Source organism: Microtus pennsylvanicus, chromosome 13 (genome assembly GCF_037038515.1).
Source record: "Microtus pennsylvanicus isolate mMicPen1 chromosome 13, mMicPen1.hap1, whole genome shotgun sequence".
In the NCBI taxonomy this organism is placed as follows: domain Eukaryota; kingdom Metazoa; phylum Chordata; class Mammalia; order Rodentia; family Cricetidae; genus Microtus; species Microtus pennsylvanicus.
In genome coordinates this window covers 22,471,581-22,492,558 of record NC_134591.1, presented here as the reverse complement: position 1 = coordinate 22,492,558, position 20,978 = coordinate 22,471,581, and the positions used below count along the sequence as shown (strand labels likewise).

The 20,978-nt window shown below is 39.7% G+C and overlaps 1 protein-coding gene across 2 annotated transcripts in view; it reads left to right on the top strand.

The window, feature by feature from the left end:
* Positions 1-20,978, top strand: part of Bnc2 (basonuclin zinc finger protein 2) — a 402,071-nt gene that overhangs the window by 114,441 nt on the left and 266,652 nt on the right. For both annotated transcript variants that reach the window (XM_075946140.1, XM_075946141.1), the window contains exons 2-3: positions 1,404-1,529; positions 10,708-10,908. In XM_075946140.1, coding sequence (XP_075802255.1) covers positions 1,404-1,529; positions 10,708-10,908 — 327 coding nt within the window. The remainder of the gene's footprint in view (positions 1-1,403; positions 1,530-10,707; positions 10,909-20,978) is intronic.

Here is a 20,978-nt window from a genome sequence, read left to right as displayed (position 1 = left end):
TGCTACCAATCAGATCTCTAGTGTCAACATTGACTTCTGTGACCCATATCCTTTTCAAAAGATTTATTTTTATTTTTAATTATGTGTATTTGTCTGCTTCTGGGGATGGTGTGCACATGAGTGCAGTTGCCTATGGAGGCTAGCAGAAGACATCAGATCCCTTGGAAGTGGAGTTACAGGCAGTTGTGAGCCATCCAACATAGGAACTAATGGGTCCTCTACAAGAACAGTGTGTTCTCATTAATCACAGAACCATCTGTCCAGCCTCCTTGTTATCGGTATCCTATCAGTTATTCTTGCCTCCTTAATTTCATCCTTATGATCTCTTTTGTGTCTTGCATTTCTTCATCAGCTTTATCTGCTAGTAGTTATTTTACCTAGCTTATTATACTAGTTCCCTAATTAATCCCTTATCTTTGTTCTGTTTACATTGAAGGAGTTGTCCTCGCTGCACTGTCTTACAGAATGCTGACAATCACCTGGTGCTGCTGTTGAAGTCTTCTAGTAGACTTGACTGGTGGTGATAGAAACAGAATAGCAACTCAGTGTGGACTGTGGGATGTTTACCAATAGTTCCGCTGTTTACATATCCTTTCGCTTATTACTGCTTTGTCCAGCATCCTACCTAAGCTCTAGGCAAACTGGATCACTTCTCTAGAGGGATGTTGCTAGTCTCTCTGTGCCCAGAACAAAGGCTGCCTTTGCTTGGATGCTTTCTTTCCCTATATCAGTGGGAAGACATCCTTCCCTTAATCACATGGTTCTACTGTTCTCTTACCACATTCTCTAGTTATGTAAGGCAATTTTGTGCAAAGTTTCTATTCTATACTAGATCATAAACTTCTTGTGAGCAGGGATTATGTCTTATTTTGGTGTTATTTGGTGTTTCTTACAGCTTCTTGTGTGAAGCTTGGTAAACAGTCCTTCAACAATGAGTAAAAAGGTTTACAATGATTTTCTTTTTATGATTAAGGGAAGAAAATGGAGTAAGTTGAGCTACTGGTTGGGGTGCAGCTTAGTGGTAGAAACTGTGTTTGGTAGCCCCAGTTTCAGACATCCTCTCAACTCTTCAGCCCCCCTTTCAAGAAAAGAGACTAAGTGGACTGGTGGAATAGTTTAATGGAGTTTATGCTGAGCACAAGAAGCCCTGTGCTCAATCCCCATCTTGTTACCCATCGGTGAATTATTCTGTTATCCTGCCTCATTGTTTATTCTCCCAGGGTTCATGTATTTAACTATTGGTTGTTGTAGACCAGAGTGATTGACTCTTTTGAAAGTGTTTGTGTGGTCAGAGGAATGTTACATTTACAGTTTTGAAGATAAAGTGTCTTGAAATGACCGTTTCTGTATGATACTGTCTGCAGACTATATGTAATTTCTTTCTTCTTCCAATCTCTCAACAGGCACGCTTTGTGCCCTCCCCACCTCCGAACTGCCTCAGTTACAAAGCAGAGGGCAGGCTTGCTGATCAAGACTGGCAGGCACATTTCAAGGTCCCATGCTGCGGGGTGGATCCCTCTCAACTTGAGGTATGTTCCTCTTTCTATTTAAGTCACTTGAATATGCTCACATGCTCTGATAATCCTTTTGAGGTTCCTCCATACAGTTAGTCTTTCTTCCATATATTTACTGTCTCTCGACTTCATGTTAGGAAATGAATATTTTTATTTGCTTCCCAACACTTTTGCTTTTGAAGAAATTATAAGAAGCAGTATTTTTGTGGCAGTTATTTGAATGATTTTGACTGAGATAAACTGTCTTCTGTTTTATTCCCTTTCTTCCCTCCTTTTTGGTTTTTTTTTGTTGTTGTTGTTGTTGTTTTTGAGACAGGGTTTCTCTGTGTAGCTTTTGGAGCCTGTTCTAGAACTGTCTCTGTAGACCAGGCTGGCCTTGAACTCACAGAGATCCTTCTGTTTCTTCCTCCCCAGTGCCACCACCATCTGCCTTCTTTTTATCTTTTTAACATAGTTCTAGGGCTGATTTCTTATCATCATCTCTGTTTTTTGTAATAGACTTGTTAGTAGTGGTAATCTTTGAGAACTGAAGTATAATCTGTGTGTGTATAAGATGTATATACATGTTTATACAAGTTCCCAAGTGTGTGTACAGACTGGTGAATTTTCACAGGTTGAGCATACCCATGACACCAGCTGGATAGGTAGATAAGATGGTTGTGTTTTTTTGTCTTTTTTTTTTTTTTTTTTTTTTTTTTTTTTTTTTGGTTTTCGAGACAGGTTTTCCCTGTGTAACAGTCCTAGCTGTCCTGAAACTAGCTCTTATAGACCAGGCTGACTTCGAACTCACAGTGATTCACCTGCCTCTGCCTCCTGAGTGCTAGGATTAAAGACGTAGTGTACCACCACGGCCTGGCCACATGGTTGTGTTTTTAAAAGCTTCCCGTCTGCCCGCTTCCCACTGATGCCCTTCACCAGAGACCCTTACCACCCAGATGCCGTCCACTACCAGTTAATTCTGCCCATTATGAATTTTTAAATTAGAAAACCAATCTACAGGTTCATTCAAATTTTCTTTGAACCATTGTTTTTCCCTTTAAAGATGTGCTTGTGTCTAAGTGTGTCTGTGTTTGTTTGTGAGTGCATGTGTGTTTGTGCTTATGTTTGTTTCTGAGTGTATATATGTATGTGTCTGTGAGCATATTTGTGTGTGTGTGAGTGTATATGTGTGTCTGTGTGTCTATAAAATAGTCTTGGAATTTTGACACTTTGTTCTTATAGTTCACTGTTTAAATTTATTTTTTAGGTTGAGAATTATTTGTAGTGTTTATTTTCATTGTATCTCTTTTATGTGTTAACTTTAAAGTGTTGTATTTTTCAAGTAATTGTAAAGTATTGAGCCCACCCTTGTAACGTGGTTTCTTGTGTGCGAGTGAATCTCAATCTTCCTTCCTGACAGTAATTTAAACTATTATTATGACATTTTTACTGGAGCTGCCAGCATCTCAGTCTGCAGTTTTTAGAAGGAAGTAAATAAAAAAATTAATATTGTCTTTACAATCCTGCAACATGGTCATATGAAAGTCATTCCCCAGTGTGCCTCCCTGCCCCAGCCTGTTGGTTTTGTTTTTTTTTTCCTTTTTTCCTCCTCATATTCATTTAAGGAAAGATACCGCTGATTCTTTTAGAAGATTTTCTCCAAAAAGAAACAAAAAAAGCATCGACTGTAGCACGTGGTGGAAAGAAAGCCTTTGTCACTGCTTGTACCCACAAAGAGATTAAAGTCATTTTTCAGTTTTTAGATCAAAACACAGTAGTAAATGTTTGATCTTTTGTAGGCATGAGGCTTGTACCAACCCAAGATGCTTTTTTGAAACGTGAACCCTGATTCCAAGGGATTCAGCCATTCCTTGGCATTTTGTAAACTATCTTATCTGCTACACCCTACTCAAATCTTTCAATTTTCATATTTTCATAGTATCAAAGGATTATAGTGTTTGGGTACTTCCTTGAAGTGTGTTATAAAATAGAGCCCCTGATTAGGCTGTCAACAATGCTGTATCTCAGTCCCCGTTAGACAAGCGTCAGCTGGAGCAGTGTCTTCCTTTTGGGTGACACTTTTAAGTGATATTTTCCTATGGAGAATGTTAATGCCACTAATTAAGGTGTCTCAAACCTTATATTAAGGGACCTGTGTTCCTTTTCTGGTCACATAAGGTATTTTTAATGCATAAGGTTTTCTCCGTCAGTGCTGGCCACCATTTTTCTTTCGGTACACGGCAGTTATTTCTGTTCTGTGCACTGATGTGGTTGGTGTTCCTGTGAGTTAACATCTCACCATTTAGTGTCCGTAATGGTTTGGCAGAAGAGTAACTAAAAGTGAAGACATATGTGCACATCCTACTTACAAATTGGACCATGATCTTGTTCCCTGGAATCTTCAGGCCAAAATGTTCTGGCTGAAGCTACTATATGTTGAAGGACCCAACCCAGCTTGTCAAAGCCTTCTGGCAAAGGTATAGTTATAAATACAGCGTAGCAGGTGCACAGGCTCTTGGGGGAGAGAGGTTTGGGGACTGAGACTCCAGTCAAAGATGACAACATGATTTTTTTCTTCTCCTCTCCATAAATATTTTTAAGTGAATTAGAATTAGCTAGTTCATGGACTCTAACCCTAAATTCTTCTCTTAAAGATGTTAATAGGAAAAGCAATACAGTAGATTCCTATGTTGTTCAGATCATTTACACACAACACTTGCTTACATTCAGTGGATGGAGTGCACAAATCATCTTTTTTATTATTTTTCTTTTCTCTTTGTTTTATTTTTGAGACAATCTCACTATGTAGCTCTTGCATGCTCTGGAACCAGATCAAACTGGCCTCAAATTCCCAGAGATCTGCCTGCCTCTGCCTCCCAAGTGCTGGGATGGAAGGATTGAACTACCATGTCCCTCCTGCCCATGCTTCATCTTTTTAACCTGAATTAAAGACTGCTACCTACATGTTTGGTTCAGTCATCTAACAAATTGAAACAAGAAAAAGAATTGCTAAATAAGCAAATTTTTCCAGGTTCCTTCAGATTTGAACATGGGGATCCACAATTTCCGGATGTTCCTTCTTGAGAATGCTTGTCTGTTGAAACACGGTGTGTCTGTCTTCTCTTTCAGAGATTGTATTGGAGAGAGAGGAATTGGGAGCCAGCAAGGATGTAGGTGTAAATATTAGGTGACTCTTAACTGTGAAGATGAGCACCTTTATACTAAAAAAAGATGGTTCAGAGAGGCAGACAGATCTCTATGAGTTTGAGTTGAGGCCAGGCTGGGCTAAATGGTGAGTTTCAGACTGCCTATGTAGAAAGACCCTGCCTTAAAAACAAACAAACAAACAAATAAATAAAACCAGCCAAAAAACTAAAAGATGGCTGATCCTAAAAACTACTTTTTACTCTCCCTTCTTCCTCTTCCCTACAACATGCACACACCATATCGTAGCTATTATTCCTTGTGTGTGTGTTGTGTGCTTGTGTGTGTGTGTGCTTGTGTGCTCACTGTTTTTGTGTTGGATGTTCGATGAGTCAAGAAAAAGCAAACAACATAGATAACTCTGTAATTATAAAGTAAACAAAACATTTGAAATTTGAAAAAAATTGAAATTATGATTATTATTACTTTTTTCTATTCTTTTATAGTGAGTGAGAATTTTTATTCCTTAACTTTACATAGAAAATGAAACTTTGCGTGATAAATTGGGCTTCACAAGGGGAAAGGCCGCTGTCAACCTTCTTCCTTGGGAATATGGAAATTTAGGTGGATTATTTGTTCAGAGGAGGTTTCCTTCATTAACTCTCTCTCTCCTTTTTTCCACTTAAGACATCTGTTAACATTTCACACAGACCAACAGATGTTGCAAAGCAAGTCCCACACTTTGTTCTCAAGAAAAATGACATTTCCTCAATTGCCTGCCCCACCTCTGTGACTGAGTCCAGACTGCTGCTCCTGCATAATCTGCATATATTAAGTTATGCACCTTAATGTATCAGGAACCCGGGCTTCAGCATTACTCTATATATTAAAGTTGCATTTGATTAGTGCCCAGCTTACATACTGCTTCGAGTTCTGAGAGCAAAAACGTTAAGGCTTCCTTTGAGAACGACAGCCTGGTTCCCTACATTGAGACAGGAGAGCCAATTAACATTTTTTTTTCCTATAAAATAAATGAGTTACAAAAAGCTTGAGTTGTTTTGCCATGAGGAAGTGCTGATTGTCATGCGATGTGGAGCGTCATTTTTATTATTTTGGCAAGAACAGGGACAGTTTTGTCTTGACAAGCCATTAGATGAATACCAGCGTGTGTCACATGAAAAACCACTGATCTTTAACCCAGCTCCGTACTTAACCGAGCTTTGGAAATGAATAGTGAATAAAAGAAGAGCAAAGGCCAGTCCACTGTCATTACAGATGACAACCTCTGCTAACAGCTGCAGAACTGAACCCAGGGAAGCGCAGGTACTGCTCTGTAGGCCATCCCGAGTCTGGGGGATGCCGCTTAAATTGTGTATGCACACCATACATTTGTTTTATATTTGCTTAGCATTTACATTGTTGTAGTCAGAGCTGTGGGGGGGAAGGCCCTCAAGTGCTTCTCAGTGTACTTTCTCAGGGCATGAGAGCCTTAGCACAGGGCCATATCCTTACTGTGGCTTCTCTGTTCCCAGCCAGAGTGACTTTAAGAAAGTAGTGAGTTTTAAAGAAACTAAATGTTGAGAAGAAAAGTAAGGCTGGGCCTGGGGAAGCATGCCTCTAATCCTAGCATAGGGGAGGCAGAGGCTGGCAGATCTCTTGAAGTCCATCTGGTGTACACAGTGAGTTCCAGGCCAGGCAAGTCTATGTAGTGAGACATTGTCTTAAATGTATGTATTCATATATGTACGTATGTGTATATATATACTTATATATACACAAATTATTTATCCTTTAAACACAGAGACACACCAAACTAGTTCACTCCAAAAGCACATGCAAACCAGCATTCCTTGACATGGTCCTTTAGTAACTGTGGCTAACTTTTACATCAACGTGGAGTTTTTGAGGAAATAGAGGGAAAGGCCCAAATTCACCTCACTTCCCAAATATTGAAAAGATAGTAACATTTTAAGCAGCCACTTGTGGGAATTATTGCTTACAGAGCTAACAGGAAAGAACACACTGTCTTACTCTGTTGGTGGAATTGCACTGTGCCTCCCTGTAGTCTTGTTATCCCACACTAACTGAAATGCAAATTCTTTGTTAACTAATTGGATCTCATTGAGGGTACATGCACAGTGTGTAGCTATGTGCAAAAAGGTTTTAAAAAGTAAGAATTTCCTGTAATTACAACTTTTAATTATTATCCAAATTATTGGCATATAGTAAAGGTTTAATATATATGCTTGACTTTTTAAAATATTACTTAGAAACATGAAATGTTTGATAAGGAACCAGCTAAAAAATTCTAGGAACAAACATTTAATTCTAGCATACATAAACTGAATTTTACTCAAATATTTTTAAATTAAGGTTTAAGATTTAGAATCTTGAAGCCAATTGACTGTACCAAACAATATATATATATATATTAATAATGCAGGTTTTTTTCTCCCTTTGAACATTTGGAATATTAAAACATCAGTCATTTCCAATGCTGTTTCCCCTAACCTCATTCAGTGTCCTGGTCTGACATTACCACTGTAAAATGCATTTAAGAGACTTTTGTGTTTGTGTATTGTTGCTGTGTGTTGTTACGAGGGGGAGCTATTCCTAGTTCTACAGATTCTCCAGGGGCTTGAGGACTAGTTGGTGCACTTCAGGGTTTACAGAGCCCATTTCTCCCTCGCAGCAAATGTGGGGAGAGTCATGTGACCTTTCATGCTTGTGATCCCTTAACCTGAAGTCCATGACTTAGAATCAGGGAAAAAGAAAGCAGTCATTGTGAAAATGATGTTTATCCCAATTGCCTAGTTGTAAGTAACTTAGATAAAGAATATTCCGGAGAGTTATTCTGTAATCTACCTTAGAAGGTACCTTAGTGCCTTGGTTTTGTTGTTTGTTTGGGGCCCGTGTCTTTAAAATTATTCAAGCTTCTCATTGGCTAGAAGACTGAGGATTCTACATTTTCCCTATGGAAATGAATGGCAAGTTCCCATAACAAAATTCAGGAATTTCTAGAGAGGTCAGATTTTCACTTTCTAAAGTTTATTAAAAGGATGATAGAAACTTAAAATTTACAAGGCATAACAAATGTTTTAGGTTTGTGCTGTATTTTAATACGTTATCTATGGTTAACTCTTTGGGTTCTCCTGTGATATTATAACAGAACTTTCACTCTTTCTTAGCTAGTCTTAGGAACTAGTTAAGATTCTGATTGACAAAAATCTATCTAGTAGGTCCAGTATGGTGTAATCGGTGTAATCATGGTATTTGCCTTTTAAATCCTACAAGGCTGTCCTGGTGTTTTTTAAGGCGTGGCTATGCAGGAATAGCGAGGTAACGGTTCTGCTGCTGACTTGTTCAGTTAGACCTTGCAGTCTGCATACTCGGGGTAGCATTTTGTCAGCGGACTGCTGGCTGGGCAGACCGGATTTGGATGTATTAGCTAGTCAGCCTAATAACCCTGTACAGACTGTATTGATTTTCTAGGAGAGAGTTTATGAACTAAATAAACTTGGGGTTGGTGTCTTAATAAACTGCTTCTCTCAGTCTGTCACATTTAGTTATGGAGCTGTGCAGTTTAGGGGGAAAAAAGGCTAATTCTGTTACAGATTGTTCACAGCAGGGTCTCCAAATTAGCCCTTTGTTTTGTAATGCCACCTTGCTTGGGCTCGAGTGGAGCACATTTCTCAGTTTTGCCCTAATGAGTTGCAACACTGATAATGTGGCTGATGATCTTTCATTGATTTCACTATCACTTGCTTGTCTGGTAATTGATCCGTTGCTGAGCCTCTAGTTAATTATATCGGCTTTGACATGGCCCGGTCCACGGGGAATTTCAAGTCTTGCAGAATAACAGTTTTAATAAAAGAGTCTATTACTGCAGGTGCTTGCTGCTGCATGCCGGTTGATTTTTGTGTTGTAACTGTGTGTGTGCACACGTGTGTGTGCGTGCGTGCACGTGTGTGTGCGTATGTGTGTGCATGTGGTGGGTGGGCGGAAGAAGAGGATCTCTGAACTGAGGGAAAAGGAGTGGGGGCTGGAAAAAATAAGAAGAGGGAGTGAGGGAGAGTGAAGAAGGAGGGGGAAGGACTAGGAGAGAAGGAGAGAGCAGGAGAGGCGAGAGAGAACACACAGGCAGAGCGATACAACAGTGCTTGAGTGGAGAGAGGAGGAAGCTTGCTATTGACAGTGTCCTTAAGCCTCCCACAAATAACAGCCATTAGTGGGAAGGTCAGGAGCTGAGCAGGCAGCTTGACTGAGGCACTGAGTGCCACTTCAGAAATCAAGAGGCTAGCAAATTTTAGAGGGAGTTAAGTGGGTAATAGCAGTAAAGGTACAGTCACCGTTGACAATTGACTCATAGGGGCTTTTCCCGCCCTCCCCTGCAAAAGAATATTTTTATTGACCACAGGTGGACTTAATATATTTTAAGGCAACAATTCTTTGGGTTCTTGTTTGTTTCTTTTCAGATATTGAATTTGCTTCTTTTGAGACTTTTTTGTGCTTAATGGTGGTGAACTGGAGGGAAGTTTAACAGAAAAGCTTTCAGGAGATGTCAGTTCTAGAAGGGAAGGCACATTTGTGTCAACATAGCGTGCGTTTTCTCATCTTTTCTCATTGCCCACTAATGACACGGGGCTGCCATGGAAGCGCTTTTCTGTTCCTTTTGTTGTTTCTGAGAGGAAGGTTTATTGTTATTCTTTAGTTAAGAAGGAGCAAGCAGAGTGGTGCATTTGTCCTCAGTATTTGTAAGTGGCTCAAGATTAATGTTCCTTACATTTTAAGTTTAGGAAAGATGGCTTTTTCCTGCTGACTACTTTTATGAGACGGCATGAATTTAGCTTTCCATTTTGAAGTTACAGTGTTTATGTACAGTGGATTTTGCTCAGTTCTGCTTTTCCATAAATAAGGTAGATAAATATTATCTAATAAATAGATGTTTTATTTTAAAACTGGTTTAATTAAAAATATGACCTCCTACCAAGGTTATATTTCATCAGGCAGGGAAACATAGAATTTTCCAAAGAGATCCTGAATGAAAAATGGAGTTTTTATATGCATTACTTTTTGCCTGAAATAGGACAGATTTTTTTGTCATCTTTTTGCCTTTTTTATGATTTAAAAGGATGTTGTAGATGCTTTACCCGAGAACTTTAACAAAGGAATTTTATTCTGCTTGTGAGCCTTAAGAAAAGGTATTCATTTTCCTCTTTTGCATTCAGCTTCTCCTTACTTAACCTTCAGTTTGGTAGTTAATGGCCTGGGATGCTAGATATGAAGTGATACATATTTATTTTTGCATATGCTTATTGTGCATCTTCCATGTTGAACTAGTAGGTTTACTTGTTCACCCTTTAGAATAGAAGGTCAAATCTCTACATTATTTTCTCTGTGAGCTTATAAGTGGTTATAAATAGCTCAGTATGTATGTGTGACTTGTGGCAGCTAATATTTAGACAACAACCGAGCAAACTCCATGTTCTACTCCAGATGACTACTTGCTTGCAATGTAATTAAAAATATTTAAGTCTCACAGTTTTACAAGTGTTAAAGCAAAGACTGGTGCCGGATATAACATGTTATAGCAGAAAGCATTGTTGGGGAAAATTCCCAGGGAAGGGCCCTGTCTTCCCCCGGCCTTGTGGACAGTGACTGTTGCATTGCTTGGAGTATGCATGAGTGTGTATCTGTCTGTGTATCTGGAGAGAGGTTAGTGCAGGGTGTCATTTGGTGTCTGACTGTGGAACAGTGCAGTTGACTCCTAGCTCTGCTATCCAATGACATGCAGTGGCTGAGGGTTTGAAGCTGATGGTTGGGTCTCCAGTGCTGCCTGCACACCTGACAGGCAGCTGTTAAACCGAGCAAAGGCAAGCTCGGGGAGTCACAATCTATGCATAAATGATAGGGATATCTGTGCAGAAGGTGCGAAGGAAGCTCTGACCCCCTCCCTCCCCCAGATCTCCCCCTTCCCAAATGAAATGCACAGTTCAGGCAGCTTCTTAACTACCCTATACTCCTGCTGCTGGCTGCCAAGAAGCTCAAAAAATCCACCTTCACTTTTCAGTCAGAAGAGGCAGAAGTGGATGTGAGAGAAAGAGACACCCAGAGAGACAGAGAGCCAAAGAGGGCGAGAGACTTGACTTTAAGAGACTCCTGTCCTGACAACTCCATGCAGTTCGGAACCAGAACGACTGCGGCTGAACCAGGGTTCATGGGGACATGGCAAAACGCTGATACTAACCTCCTGTTCAGAATGTCCCAACAGGTAAGTTACTTTCAATTTTTTTTTCTTTAACGAAACCTCGAGTTATGTGCCCTTTTCTTCCTGCTACTTTTCTTTCTAAATGTTTTTGAAATTTAAAAAGGTACATTTTTTTTTCATAACTCTGTTACTGGAATGTGCAGTTACTTCATGGCTTCCCCAAGGGCTCCTTAAGGAAAGGGGGGGAAAGGACATTGAAGTTAGAGAAAGCAAAGGCATTTGTTGCAAAGTTGCAGTGTGCAGCCTGGGTCTTACGAATCCTTAATTTATTTCTTTGTTTCCCATTAAAAAGAGAAAAAGCCACTACTCAACAGAGGTATCTTTCTGACTGTGTGAAAGACTTGGCCAAAGTGTCTGCCATCTCTAAGTAGGTCTTGCGGCCGAACAGTCCTAAAAACGCCGGCCGCTCACAGCAGCGGAGCTGGGGCTTCTGGTGTCTGGAGCAGCTGGCCTCGGAGCTGAGCGAGGCTCGGCAGGCCTCCCTGCCGGCCGGCCAGCGGGGTCAGCCCGAAGGGCGGGCAGCAGACTGCACGCCCTCCCGCTCGCTGCTGGCGGCCTCCGTTCAGATCCGCTCTCGGTGGCTGCACTCTCCCCGCGCTCCCTTGGCCGGGCGCGGCGCAGTCGGTCCGCTCGGCTCGCCACCCGCCCGCCGCCCGCCGCCGTGCACTCACACTCGGCGCGGCCCCTGCGTCCTCCCAGAGCCGCTCCTGCTCCTCGCTCAGCCGCCGGCAGCAGCTCGGTTGCTGCCCTGCCGGGAGAGCCTCCTGGAGAGCGCCAGGCCCGCGGACGGATAATTAATCACCCGCGGCTGCCCGTACCAAGCGCTCGGTGATTCGCGCCCTGCGCGCCGGGCTCCTCTTGCACAATTGCTGGCTCTGCGGCTCCGCGGGGGAGCGAGGGTAAGAGGAAGCGAAGGGGAAACAACCCAGAAACTTTCCTCTTGGACTGTGCTCAAGTGAGGGAGGGAAGTTCCCTGGTGCCTCCCTCCTAGACACGTCTTGCTTTTCAGAAGCCTACACCAAACCCATACAAAGCAGGAGTTAGTTTATCATCCACGTAGCACCAAAGTAGTACTGACAAATACACTGAGATGTTAAATAGATGGCTGTTGTTTAAAGATGGGTTATTGCCCCCCTCGTTTTAAAAATACTGCAACTGCTTTTTAATAGACCTCTCTTGTATGTGAGAGTTCGCGGAAATTGAATACTTTGGGATACATTTTAAAATGTTTGGTAATGGAGTAACGAAAACCGTTTGCAAGGCTGTAAACCGCCACAAGTTTAGAAATAACATTTGCCATAGAGCCGGGCTCTTGTAAGGTTTAATTGGTAAACTGTTTTATCAACCAGTTTTAGATAGGAGGAATGTATTTGAGTAAGGTGTATTTTGACATCCTGTAGAGGGACCCTGATAACTGCTGATACAGTAAGCTGAGATTTAAATGCAATCAACATAAAACCAGGAAGCAACTCTTTATGTAGAATCTCATTCTTTTGCGTGAAAAGTTCAGTCCTGGTCTAACGGAGACGCTGCTCCTTGTCATTGCAGGGTGCTTTGCGAGATGTTTTTCTGAAGCCCTTCTCTGTCTGAGTAGCTCTCCTGTGCTTTCACTAACCTCAGAACCTAATAACTTGTGCCCCACATTTAAATTTGAGAGATCACCATCAAGGTTTTTCTTGGGTTAGTGGAGTGTATATGCACATGCATGTTTTAAAAGGTTAGATTGCTTTAGGTTTTCCCCTCTAGTGAAAAAAGAGTTAATAAAACAGAGATAATGATCAATTGATAAATGGCTATTGAACCACATAGATGGTGTTAGATTGCTTCTTTGGCAAGAGCCCATTTCTAAATAAATTTGCATCTAAGGAGACTTTTAAGTGGTGAAAACATTTAAGATTAAAAAATAAAAGCAAATTATATGAAAAATAGGTCAGAATTGTGAAAACAGTTTAAATTTCGAATAGAGGAATTTCTATGACCAGCCTATCATCCTGTTTTCTGTGCAGCTGTTTGTAGGGATACAAAGGTCTGTTTTGTGTGTACCTGTATGAATCCATGTGTATAGTGAATATCAGTGACTTGAGGAGAATAAATATATAGGGTAGGCGTTTATGCTTAATGATACCTATTAAATAGAATACTACAACAAAGGATGAAAATCACAGTTTTTAAAAATGCGATCAAACTGTTTTCCTGTAGTTCCTTTTTTATTTATTTTTTGTTGTTGTTTTGATGTAGTTGGTGATACATAGCCTTCCAGTTACTTTCATGGTCACTAAATATTTACCTTTTGTGCAGTTTGGAAATCATGTAAAAGGGGGCATGAGTTTACACATGTGTATGTGTTTTTCTTTCTCTTTCAAGATTGTGTAAGCTTAAATTCAAACTCTGTGTAAATATGAAAGTCTGTGTTGTGCATGTTTAATATGTTTGTTTTCCTTATGTATAGTTCATCAGTAGTGCTGGTTGAGCATGTGTGTGTGTGTGTGTGTGTGTGTGTGTGTGTGTGTGTGTGTAAAACACTTCCTGAAATGTTATCCCTTAAAGCCAGCAATTTTGAGAAATAATAGTTTCAATACCCACATTAAGCCTACTTTTGCTAAAGATAAAAGTTTTTCCAATTTAATCAAATATTCAGAATTCTATATATGTAATATTTAGGAACAAAAAAGGTACTTTAGATGATTATTTTAATTTTTAACTTAAAATCTATCTCATGAAATGAATAAGATCTATTAGATACAGTTTTTCACAGTTTTCTATAATAGGATAAAAACTAATATTCCATTGACCACTTGGTTAAGCATTGGACAAGACTGCCCAGTAGAGCCAGGGTAAGATGGGTCAAGACGGAGTTGTAGAGAGCTTACCACGTATGGTGCTTAGCTACAGAGAACGCATGCTTGGTGTGTCTGCTGAGCACTGGCGTGTACTAATCTGGGTCTGTGTCTTCTAAAGGTAAGCTAGGAAGTCAGATGTCCTTCAATGTAGCTCTTCCCTGCTATCTAATATTAACAAATGATTTGATGATCCAAAGGCTCAGACTTGGTGGAATTAAATATGTCCCTGTAAAGCTTTAGATGTGGCTTCTTGGCTTCATTTCCCTATCTTGCATTATTTTCTCTAACACTGAAGTATATATATGTTTTTGAGAAAAAGAATATTTTCTTTGTAGGCAGATATTTGAGAACCTTGGAAGGTGTAGATGTTGACATTTGTAATTGGGAGCTCTGGATTCAGCTTTATCAGTAACAAATCGATAATATCCAAAACCCATTTCCTCTTTCTCCTTACTTCTATCGTCCCAGGCCTCAGTTTGCTCAGTATAGATTGATAAGGCATTGTTAAAAAGAAAAAAGTGTGTGTGTGTGTGTGTGGGGGGGGTGGTAGTGGAGAAAGAAACTTGTTTTTGGAATTTTTATTTTTAAATCAAACTTTGAAAGGTTATTTTTCTACTTATTTGTGTATTTGAGAAAGTAGCAAATAAAATCCTTATAACTTCCCTCAGAAGAGGGTATAGTTTGATCCGTCTGCAGTCTCTTTATGAAATGACACTGTGCAGGCAGACGGTGATAGTGCACTTTTCACATATTAGCAGAGGTGTTTATGTCTTTTATTGTTGCGGAGGTATACTTAACCTGTTTCAAATAAAATGCAGATCCCCGAGCAAAGCCTCTTTTCAGAGGGGAGTGAGATTCTGAGTTAGATTTACAAATGACTCTGCGCATCATTATGTAGTAATTTAGGATTCACCCAATGATGTAACAAAATTAACAACATAATTTCATTGTGAAACTGTGTCTTATTAAAGAACAACTGTCTGACATTCTCTTACAGTTGCTTTATTTAACTTCATGCAAATATTATTAGTAGTGACATTTTTCTATTGTGCATTAGATTCTCTCATTAGCATGATGTGTTAGTTATCACCAGAGAAATCATCTCTTAGGTAGGTGAGGGACAAAATCGAGAAGGCTAAAAATTAAATCAACGATTTACATTAATATCAGACCATTTACTCACTAGAGATAGGGCAGAGTAAACTTTTTGACTCGTATAAAATCTAGAACGTTTCTGAGAAATTATTTTAAAATATATAAGAACTATATAATAACATTCTTGAAATCCATTTACAACAATGCTTTCCATGAGTTTTTAGTCTAGTAGTCCTTGCCTTTTTCAACTCTTCAGGACAAACACAGAGCCAGTCTTAGGATTTGTATTTAAAATGAAAACAATGTAATTATTTCCTCTCTTCCTAACCCTCCAAAATAATTTGAAAATTTAGTCTCTAACCATTTAAAGATTTATATACAGTATTTCTTGGAAGTCAGATATCTAAATGATGTGTTGTGACTTGATTCTTCTCTATAGTTCATGTAATATATTTTATTCTAAAGCTTCTCCCTCAAAAATAGACGTCCTTTTTCACATAGAATGAATAGTCTTATTTAATCAGAGCCATGAGTAAAACAGTTGATAGTTAATGGTCTTTGAAAATGACTTTTATTGCCAGGCAGCATCCATTCCTAGGTTTTCCTCTCTATTTTTTATTTCTTCCTTTTTAAACTTTTCCTTTTTTTTAATTGGTGTCTTTCAGAATCATGTCCTGCTTAAAAAAGGAGTTAATTGACAAAAATCACCCTTATGCTAAAATAAGTGTTTATATTGGGTGGCAAATAGTTTTAGCTTGTTGAATTAGCATGATGCTATCCCTGTGTTAGTTCCTCCTCTAATCTGAGGTAATGTGCTTTATTTTGAAATTTTGATAATAGGTACATATTGAAATGTAACCCTTAGCATTTATTTTAATATTATGGCATGCGAATAGGAATATTTGGATAATTGTTACAGTAGTATTGAAATGGAAATTGTAGCAAAGATGCAAAGTACCTGTGTTTCAGCCTTTACTTTCAAGTCTGTGTTAGCATGCAGACTTCTTTTAACAGGAATTGTGTAATGTGTAATGAAATGGGAATGTAGGAGGCCGTGTACATAAGCTATTCTGTGTGTCTCTGTAACAAAGCACAAGTATATTCTCAGATATGTATACACATGTATTAAGTCATTCACAAATTCAAGCTTATTTCCAGCATGCGTTACTTAACATGAATTTGAGCATATTTCAAAATTAGTTTTTCAACTTTCTGTTATTCGTAAATAAGTAACTTATATCATTTGTAAAGCTTTTTTCTAAGGTGAGTCAAGTAACTGCAGTTGAAAACTAAGTCTGTAAAGAGTGGATGTCTACACTTGTGGGCATTTTTATTATTTATATTTCTAAGTGTATCTTCATATTCACTGATAGGTACAATTGTTCATAGCTTTATAGAAATTGAGGAATGTAGCAGGACAGACTAAGGCTTCCACTGCAACCTAGCTTCCTGCTCCTGTGTCTGGAATAAAGGCCATGAAATTCCTCCCTTACATATTAGGTGCTGAGCAAGGCATCTCTGGGAAGTTGGGGCAAAAGTGAATGGGCCACAGCCAAGGCAGGGTTGCAGGGATTCCAGTGATAGTGAAAGCATTCAAGTTTGCCAGGTCGCTGTGACACAGAAGCTGATTCCAAAGGAACAGTCCGTTACAGATAGTGAGATGGCGTCATAGACTTCAGTGAAAAACAAACATCTAGTGTTTCTCTGCCCTTCCTTATACATGCCACATACTTATTTAAAGGGAGACATAGAGGGCAATGCTGTGGTCAGTCTTCAAGGCTTGGAGAGTTTATTTCTCAGAAGCCCGTGTAGGTGATGCTTGTATTCAGCTAACTTGGTAATAATGGGAAAAGGAGAATAGACTGGAATTTGCTTTCTCTTGTATTCCTGAGTGAACTGCAGTGTTTAAATTGTTTCAGGTGGGAACCCCTTCACCCCCAGAGTCTAACATAGAACATGTGGCAGCAGGGAACACAGTGAATCATGGGAAGCCTTTTTCAGTGAGAGTCATTTTCTCTAGAAGTCACTGTTTGTTGTTGAAAGAACATGGAGTATATAATGGTCCCAGGGGTTCTTTTCGTGGAAGGTTGGAGCTTGGTGTGAAGGGTGTGGACGCATGAATTCTGCTCCATGTGCAGACCCGCTTGTGTCTTTCATGGTAGACATTTGCCGATCACTAACCACTGTTCTCTAGGCTTTGGCTAGAGGAGTGTTTGGGGTCGTAGGGAATGATTGATGTCACCCACATCTGCCAGAGCTGATGCCATTCTCATTTCCAGAAGAGCAGCTGGCGTCCACATTTTGCTAGGTGCCCTTTATGCACTGAAGCACCTGGGAATCAGAGGCAAAGGGGTCTCAAATACCCTTTCAAGGAACTCTGGCTTCCAGTAAGCTTAAGAAAAATAAAGGAGGGGGGCCAAAAAGGAACAACAGCCTTGAGATCCTGTTGTATAAACAAAATAAGGAGCAGACGGAGTTTCCTGTAGATGATAAACTAGTAAGACACAGAGAAAATAGGATGAAAAATTATCCTGGAGAGAATAAAGAATATGCTCCAATGACATCACTGAGATGGAGCTTGGGGCTGTGGCTCCAGCCCACATTTCCCCCCTGAGCCTGACCTGTACAGTATCTCCCTCTCCAGGCTTAGAAGCCAGTTCAGAGAATAGGAAAAATAAAAGTATTGATTCTTTTTTAATTTGTACCTTCCCTGTAGGAAGCCTCACAAATTTCACTGTGTATAGTCAACCCTCCGGTGAAACACTTATGACCAGAGCTGACTTGGGTGAGGACAGAGGCCAGTGTCATCTTGTTGGGACACAGCACCCATCACTTTCTGCCACAGAGTGTGGAGATGAGCGGGCGCTGTCTCCATCTGTCTTCAGAGATTTCCTTAATGGGAATACTACAGGAAAACAATGCATTACTCAAACTGGCGAGTTCAGAAATCAAATTCTCAGCGTATTAATCATCATTCTAATTAAGAAAAAGAATTGATCCTTTAACAACAATATAATATCCTTTTGTTTTTCTTTAATTAAGCCCATCAGTTTTCTCATTTCTCTCTGCAGAGGAAGAAGAATGTTGAACGGTAGGAAGTTACTCACTGAAACCTCTGACTCCCTTGAGCATGTCTGGCTTATCCCTTGCCCAGTCCATCCTTTGGAACTGTAATGCTGCTTTGCTCCTGTCTTTAGGGTTCGTGTGTCAGAGATGGGTGTTGAGTTATAAATCTTGTTCCTGTTTGGCTGATAGACATTTACTTAATGGCCTAAGTACAAGGTTAGTTTGTTCTTACTTCCTGTTTCCTTTCTCAGAGACTTAATTAATTTCTTACTTTATTCTGTTTTACCCTTTATTTCTCTTATTTACAAAATAACTTTTTAATTTTTCTGCTCTTCTGCTTAACGAAAAGAATTGAAAAGTGCTTGAAAATCACGACCCTAAAAAAGGTGTCCTTTGCCAGTCTGCCGTTAGGACAAGCTCAGGAGTGCGGTGCCATCCTTGCGTGGGTGTGGTGCCAGGACTGCCCTTGTCTTACTACAGATGAGTTCTTTAAATCAGGGTGACCAGAAACCTGGGACTCCTTGCTCAGAGGCTCTGCTGAGGGACACGCAATTTGATCCTTAACCCGTGTGAAAAAGATGAAGTCAGAGAGCGTTTACTTTCTTTTCTTGCAAAAGTCATTCCTAGATTTATCATTTTATATAAGTTATTTTCTTAGACGTAGGAAAAGGCATAAAGAACAGGGCCACCAGCAGAAGATGTGGTTTGGGTAAACTGCAGCTAATAAGAGCTGTGCATTGAGGAGAACAGTGGCAACGATAGCATGACCAGCATAAACGTGAAATTATGAAACATATGTAAAACATGTGTTGCACATATCATGTGAGGATTCATCAATGTTTTTCATTTGATACATTTAACTCATTGTCTTGAGAAGGCATGGAGATTGTTAAAAATAACAAGAGTAAAAACATTTTTGTAAATTGGAAAAATATGGTTTCCAGTATTTACCTGCTGTGCATGTATGTGACTGTCACGGATTTTTCAACTTTATTAAGGTGCTTTTCAGTGGCTATTGGTTCTCTAGACAATTCTTTAAGATTTACATTTGATGATCATAGTATCTGAACTGGGGGCTTGAGAAGAAAAACTTGAGGATAATAAATATTTTACCTGACAAAAATAATTACTTTCAGCTGGCTTCGCATAATAACAAAACTAATATTAAAATGAGAACTCCATTAGCAGAGTTTTAATAATCTTTTTTTTCCTCCTTCCATTACAATTAAAAGCAAGGAAGCAGTCATTGAGTTACGTCATTAGGATGGCTGTTTGGGACACTTAATCAGGAATGAGCAAAGAAAACTGCCAAAGGGTGTGCTTTCTGCCAGTGCCACTGGGCAGGGCTGCTATGGCATTATGTACTGAGGATATTCATGAGAGTGTCCCTTCAGTGGGGAAGCCTGCAAGCATGATGATTCTTGACCTCCTGTTGAACCTAATGCAGCCCAGCTAGGTTACTGGGACAATATGTAATGTTGGTTTTACTTTGGTTATTCTTTTTTATATATAAAGATTAGAGTTCCAGATAGAACAGAAACCCAAGTCCTGCTCTGGACTTTGGGGACAAGTCTTAATGTTTTTCCATAGAAAATGTTACAAGCCTTTTATTGCCATGAAGTTTTGCATTTGTATGTGATGTGTAGACACATAGACAGTGTAGGGCTATTGGACTGTCTGATTGGAGACATTTAAATGATTTATTTGAGGATATGTTGATTTATTGTTAGTTGCAAAGAGTATATGAGTACACATATGAATGGATCACCCCCAAAATAGTCTGTTGCCTTATGTTATATAACTGTGTGTTCCTCATCATAGCTTTTTGCCCCCTATTGTGTTATGGATGAACATAGAACCGTGCCTCAGATATATGCACTTAGGTTTTTAAATGAAGCTCAGTGTCATTGATTGAGAAATAGAGTGATTATTTCTTATTTTGCCAGTTTCAACAGCAGCTTTGTGGAAGCAACCTTCAGGTTTCTCAGTTTTAAATTTTAAGTAAAAATTAAATTAAGAAAGAGACACTATTGAGAAATGAACTCACACCTGTGATGTCTTGTCTCTTCCCTTAGCAGCTACCTTGCCTTGTGCTCCTAAACACCCTTGGCAAGCAAGCATGGGAGTGAGTGAATCTTAAGATGCGTTGCCAGTGCCGATATGTGCCAAACAGTATATGATGAAGATTGTTTTCATTTTTGATTTATTTGTGATTTTTTTCTATAAGTTATACAAGAAGGGGGTTAGGAAGTGTCAGAAGTCCACCATCTGGGAGGGCTTGTTTCGGTAGCAGCCTGGAAACCAGAACCCAGGCGGGCGTCTTACAGGTGAGATGCGTTATGGGAATAAAGGCCTGTGCATTTAATGAACCCAGCCTGCCTGTCAGCTTGGTTTTTCATGCGCCATTGTTGTTCAAATAAGAAAGAGAGAGTGTTCCCAGCCTGTGGTGAGAGAGAGTAATGAAAATGAAGTGTTAATCTGTTGATAGGAAGCACATCCCATGCTCTGCATCCCGGCCACATTCACGCATGTATAATATATTCCAGGTTCTCTCATGACCGGAGAGGCCTGGATGTTCATTATATTAAAAACACTCTTTTGCTGAAAGCGAGAAGTTGGCTGCTCTGACTTTGGGTAAATAACTTCTCTCTACAATTTCTTAATAAAGCAACAGCTCCTGGCCTCAGAAGGTTCCGATAACCTGCTGCTCTTGTGCCTGCGTGTTCTGCACTCCTGATCTGCAGAATGTCCCAGTGACCCTCACCTGAGCCTGCGCTGCAGGAATTACTGAACAATGGGGAGGAAAAGGGAGTTAAAAGACATCAGTATTTTTCTCTATATAAATAAAGGAAAAATTAAGCATTCATCTGTCTATGTTTATTTTTCATCTTTTAAAACAGTACATTATAAAAATCCAACAAGGTTGGGTCATTGTATGTGTAGTCATGATATTATCTGATGTGAGTCTGAAGGGTTCCTGAGGGGTAGCCAAAAGCTTTGGTCATCAAAGAGCAGAATTGTCTTTTCTTTATAAAAGTATTTTGGAATGATATAAAAATTACAAAAAATGTT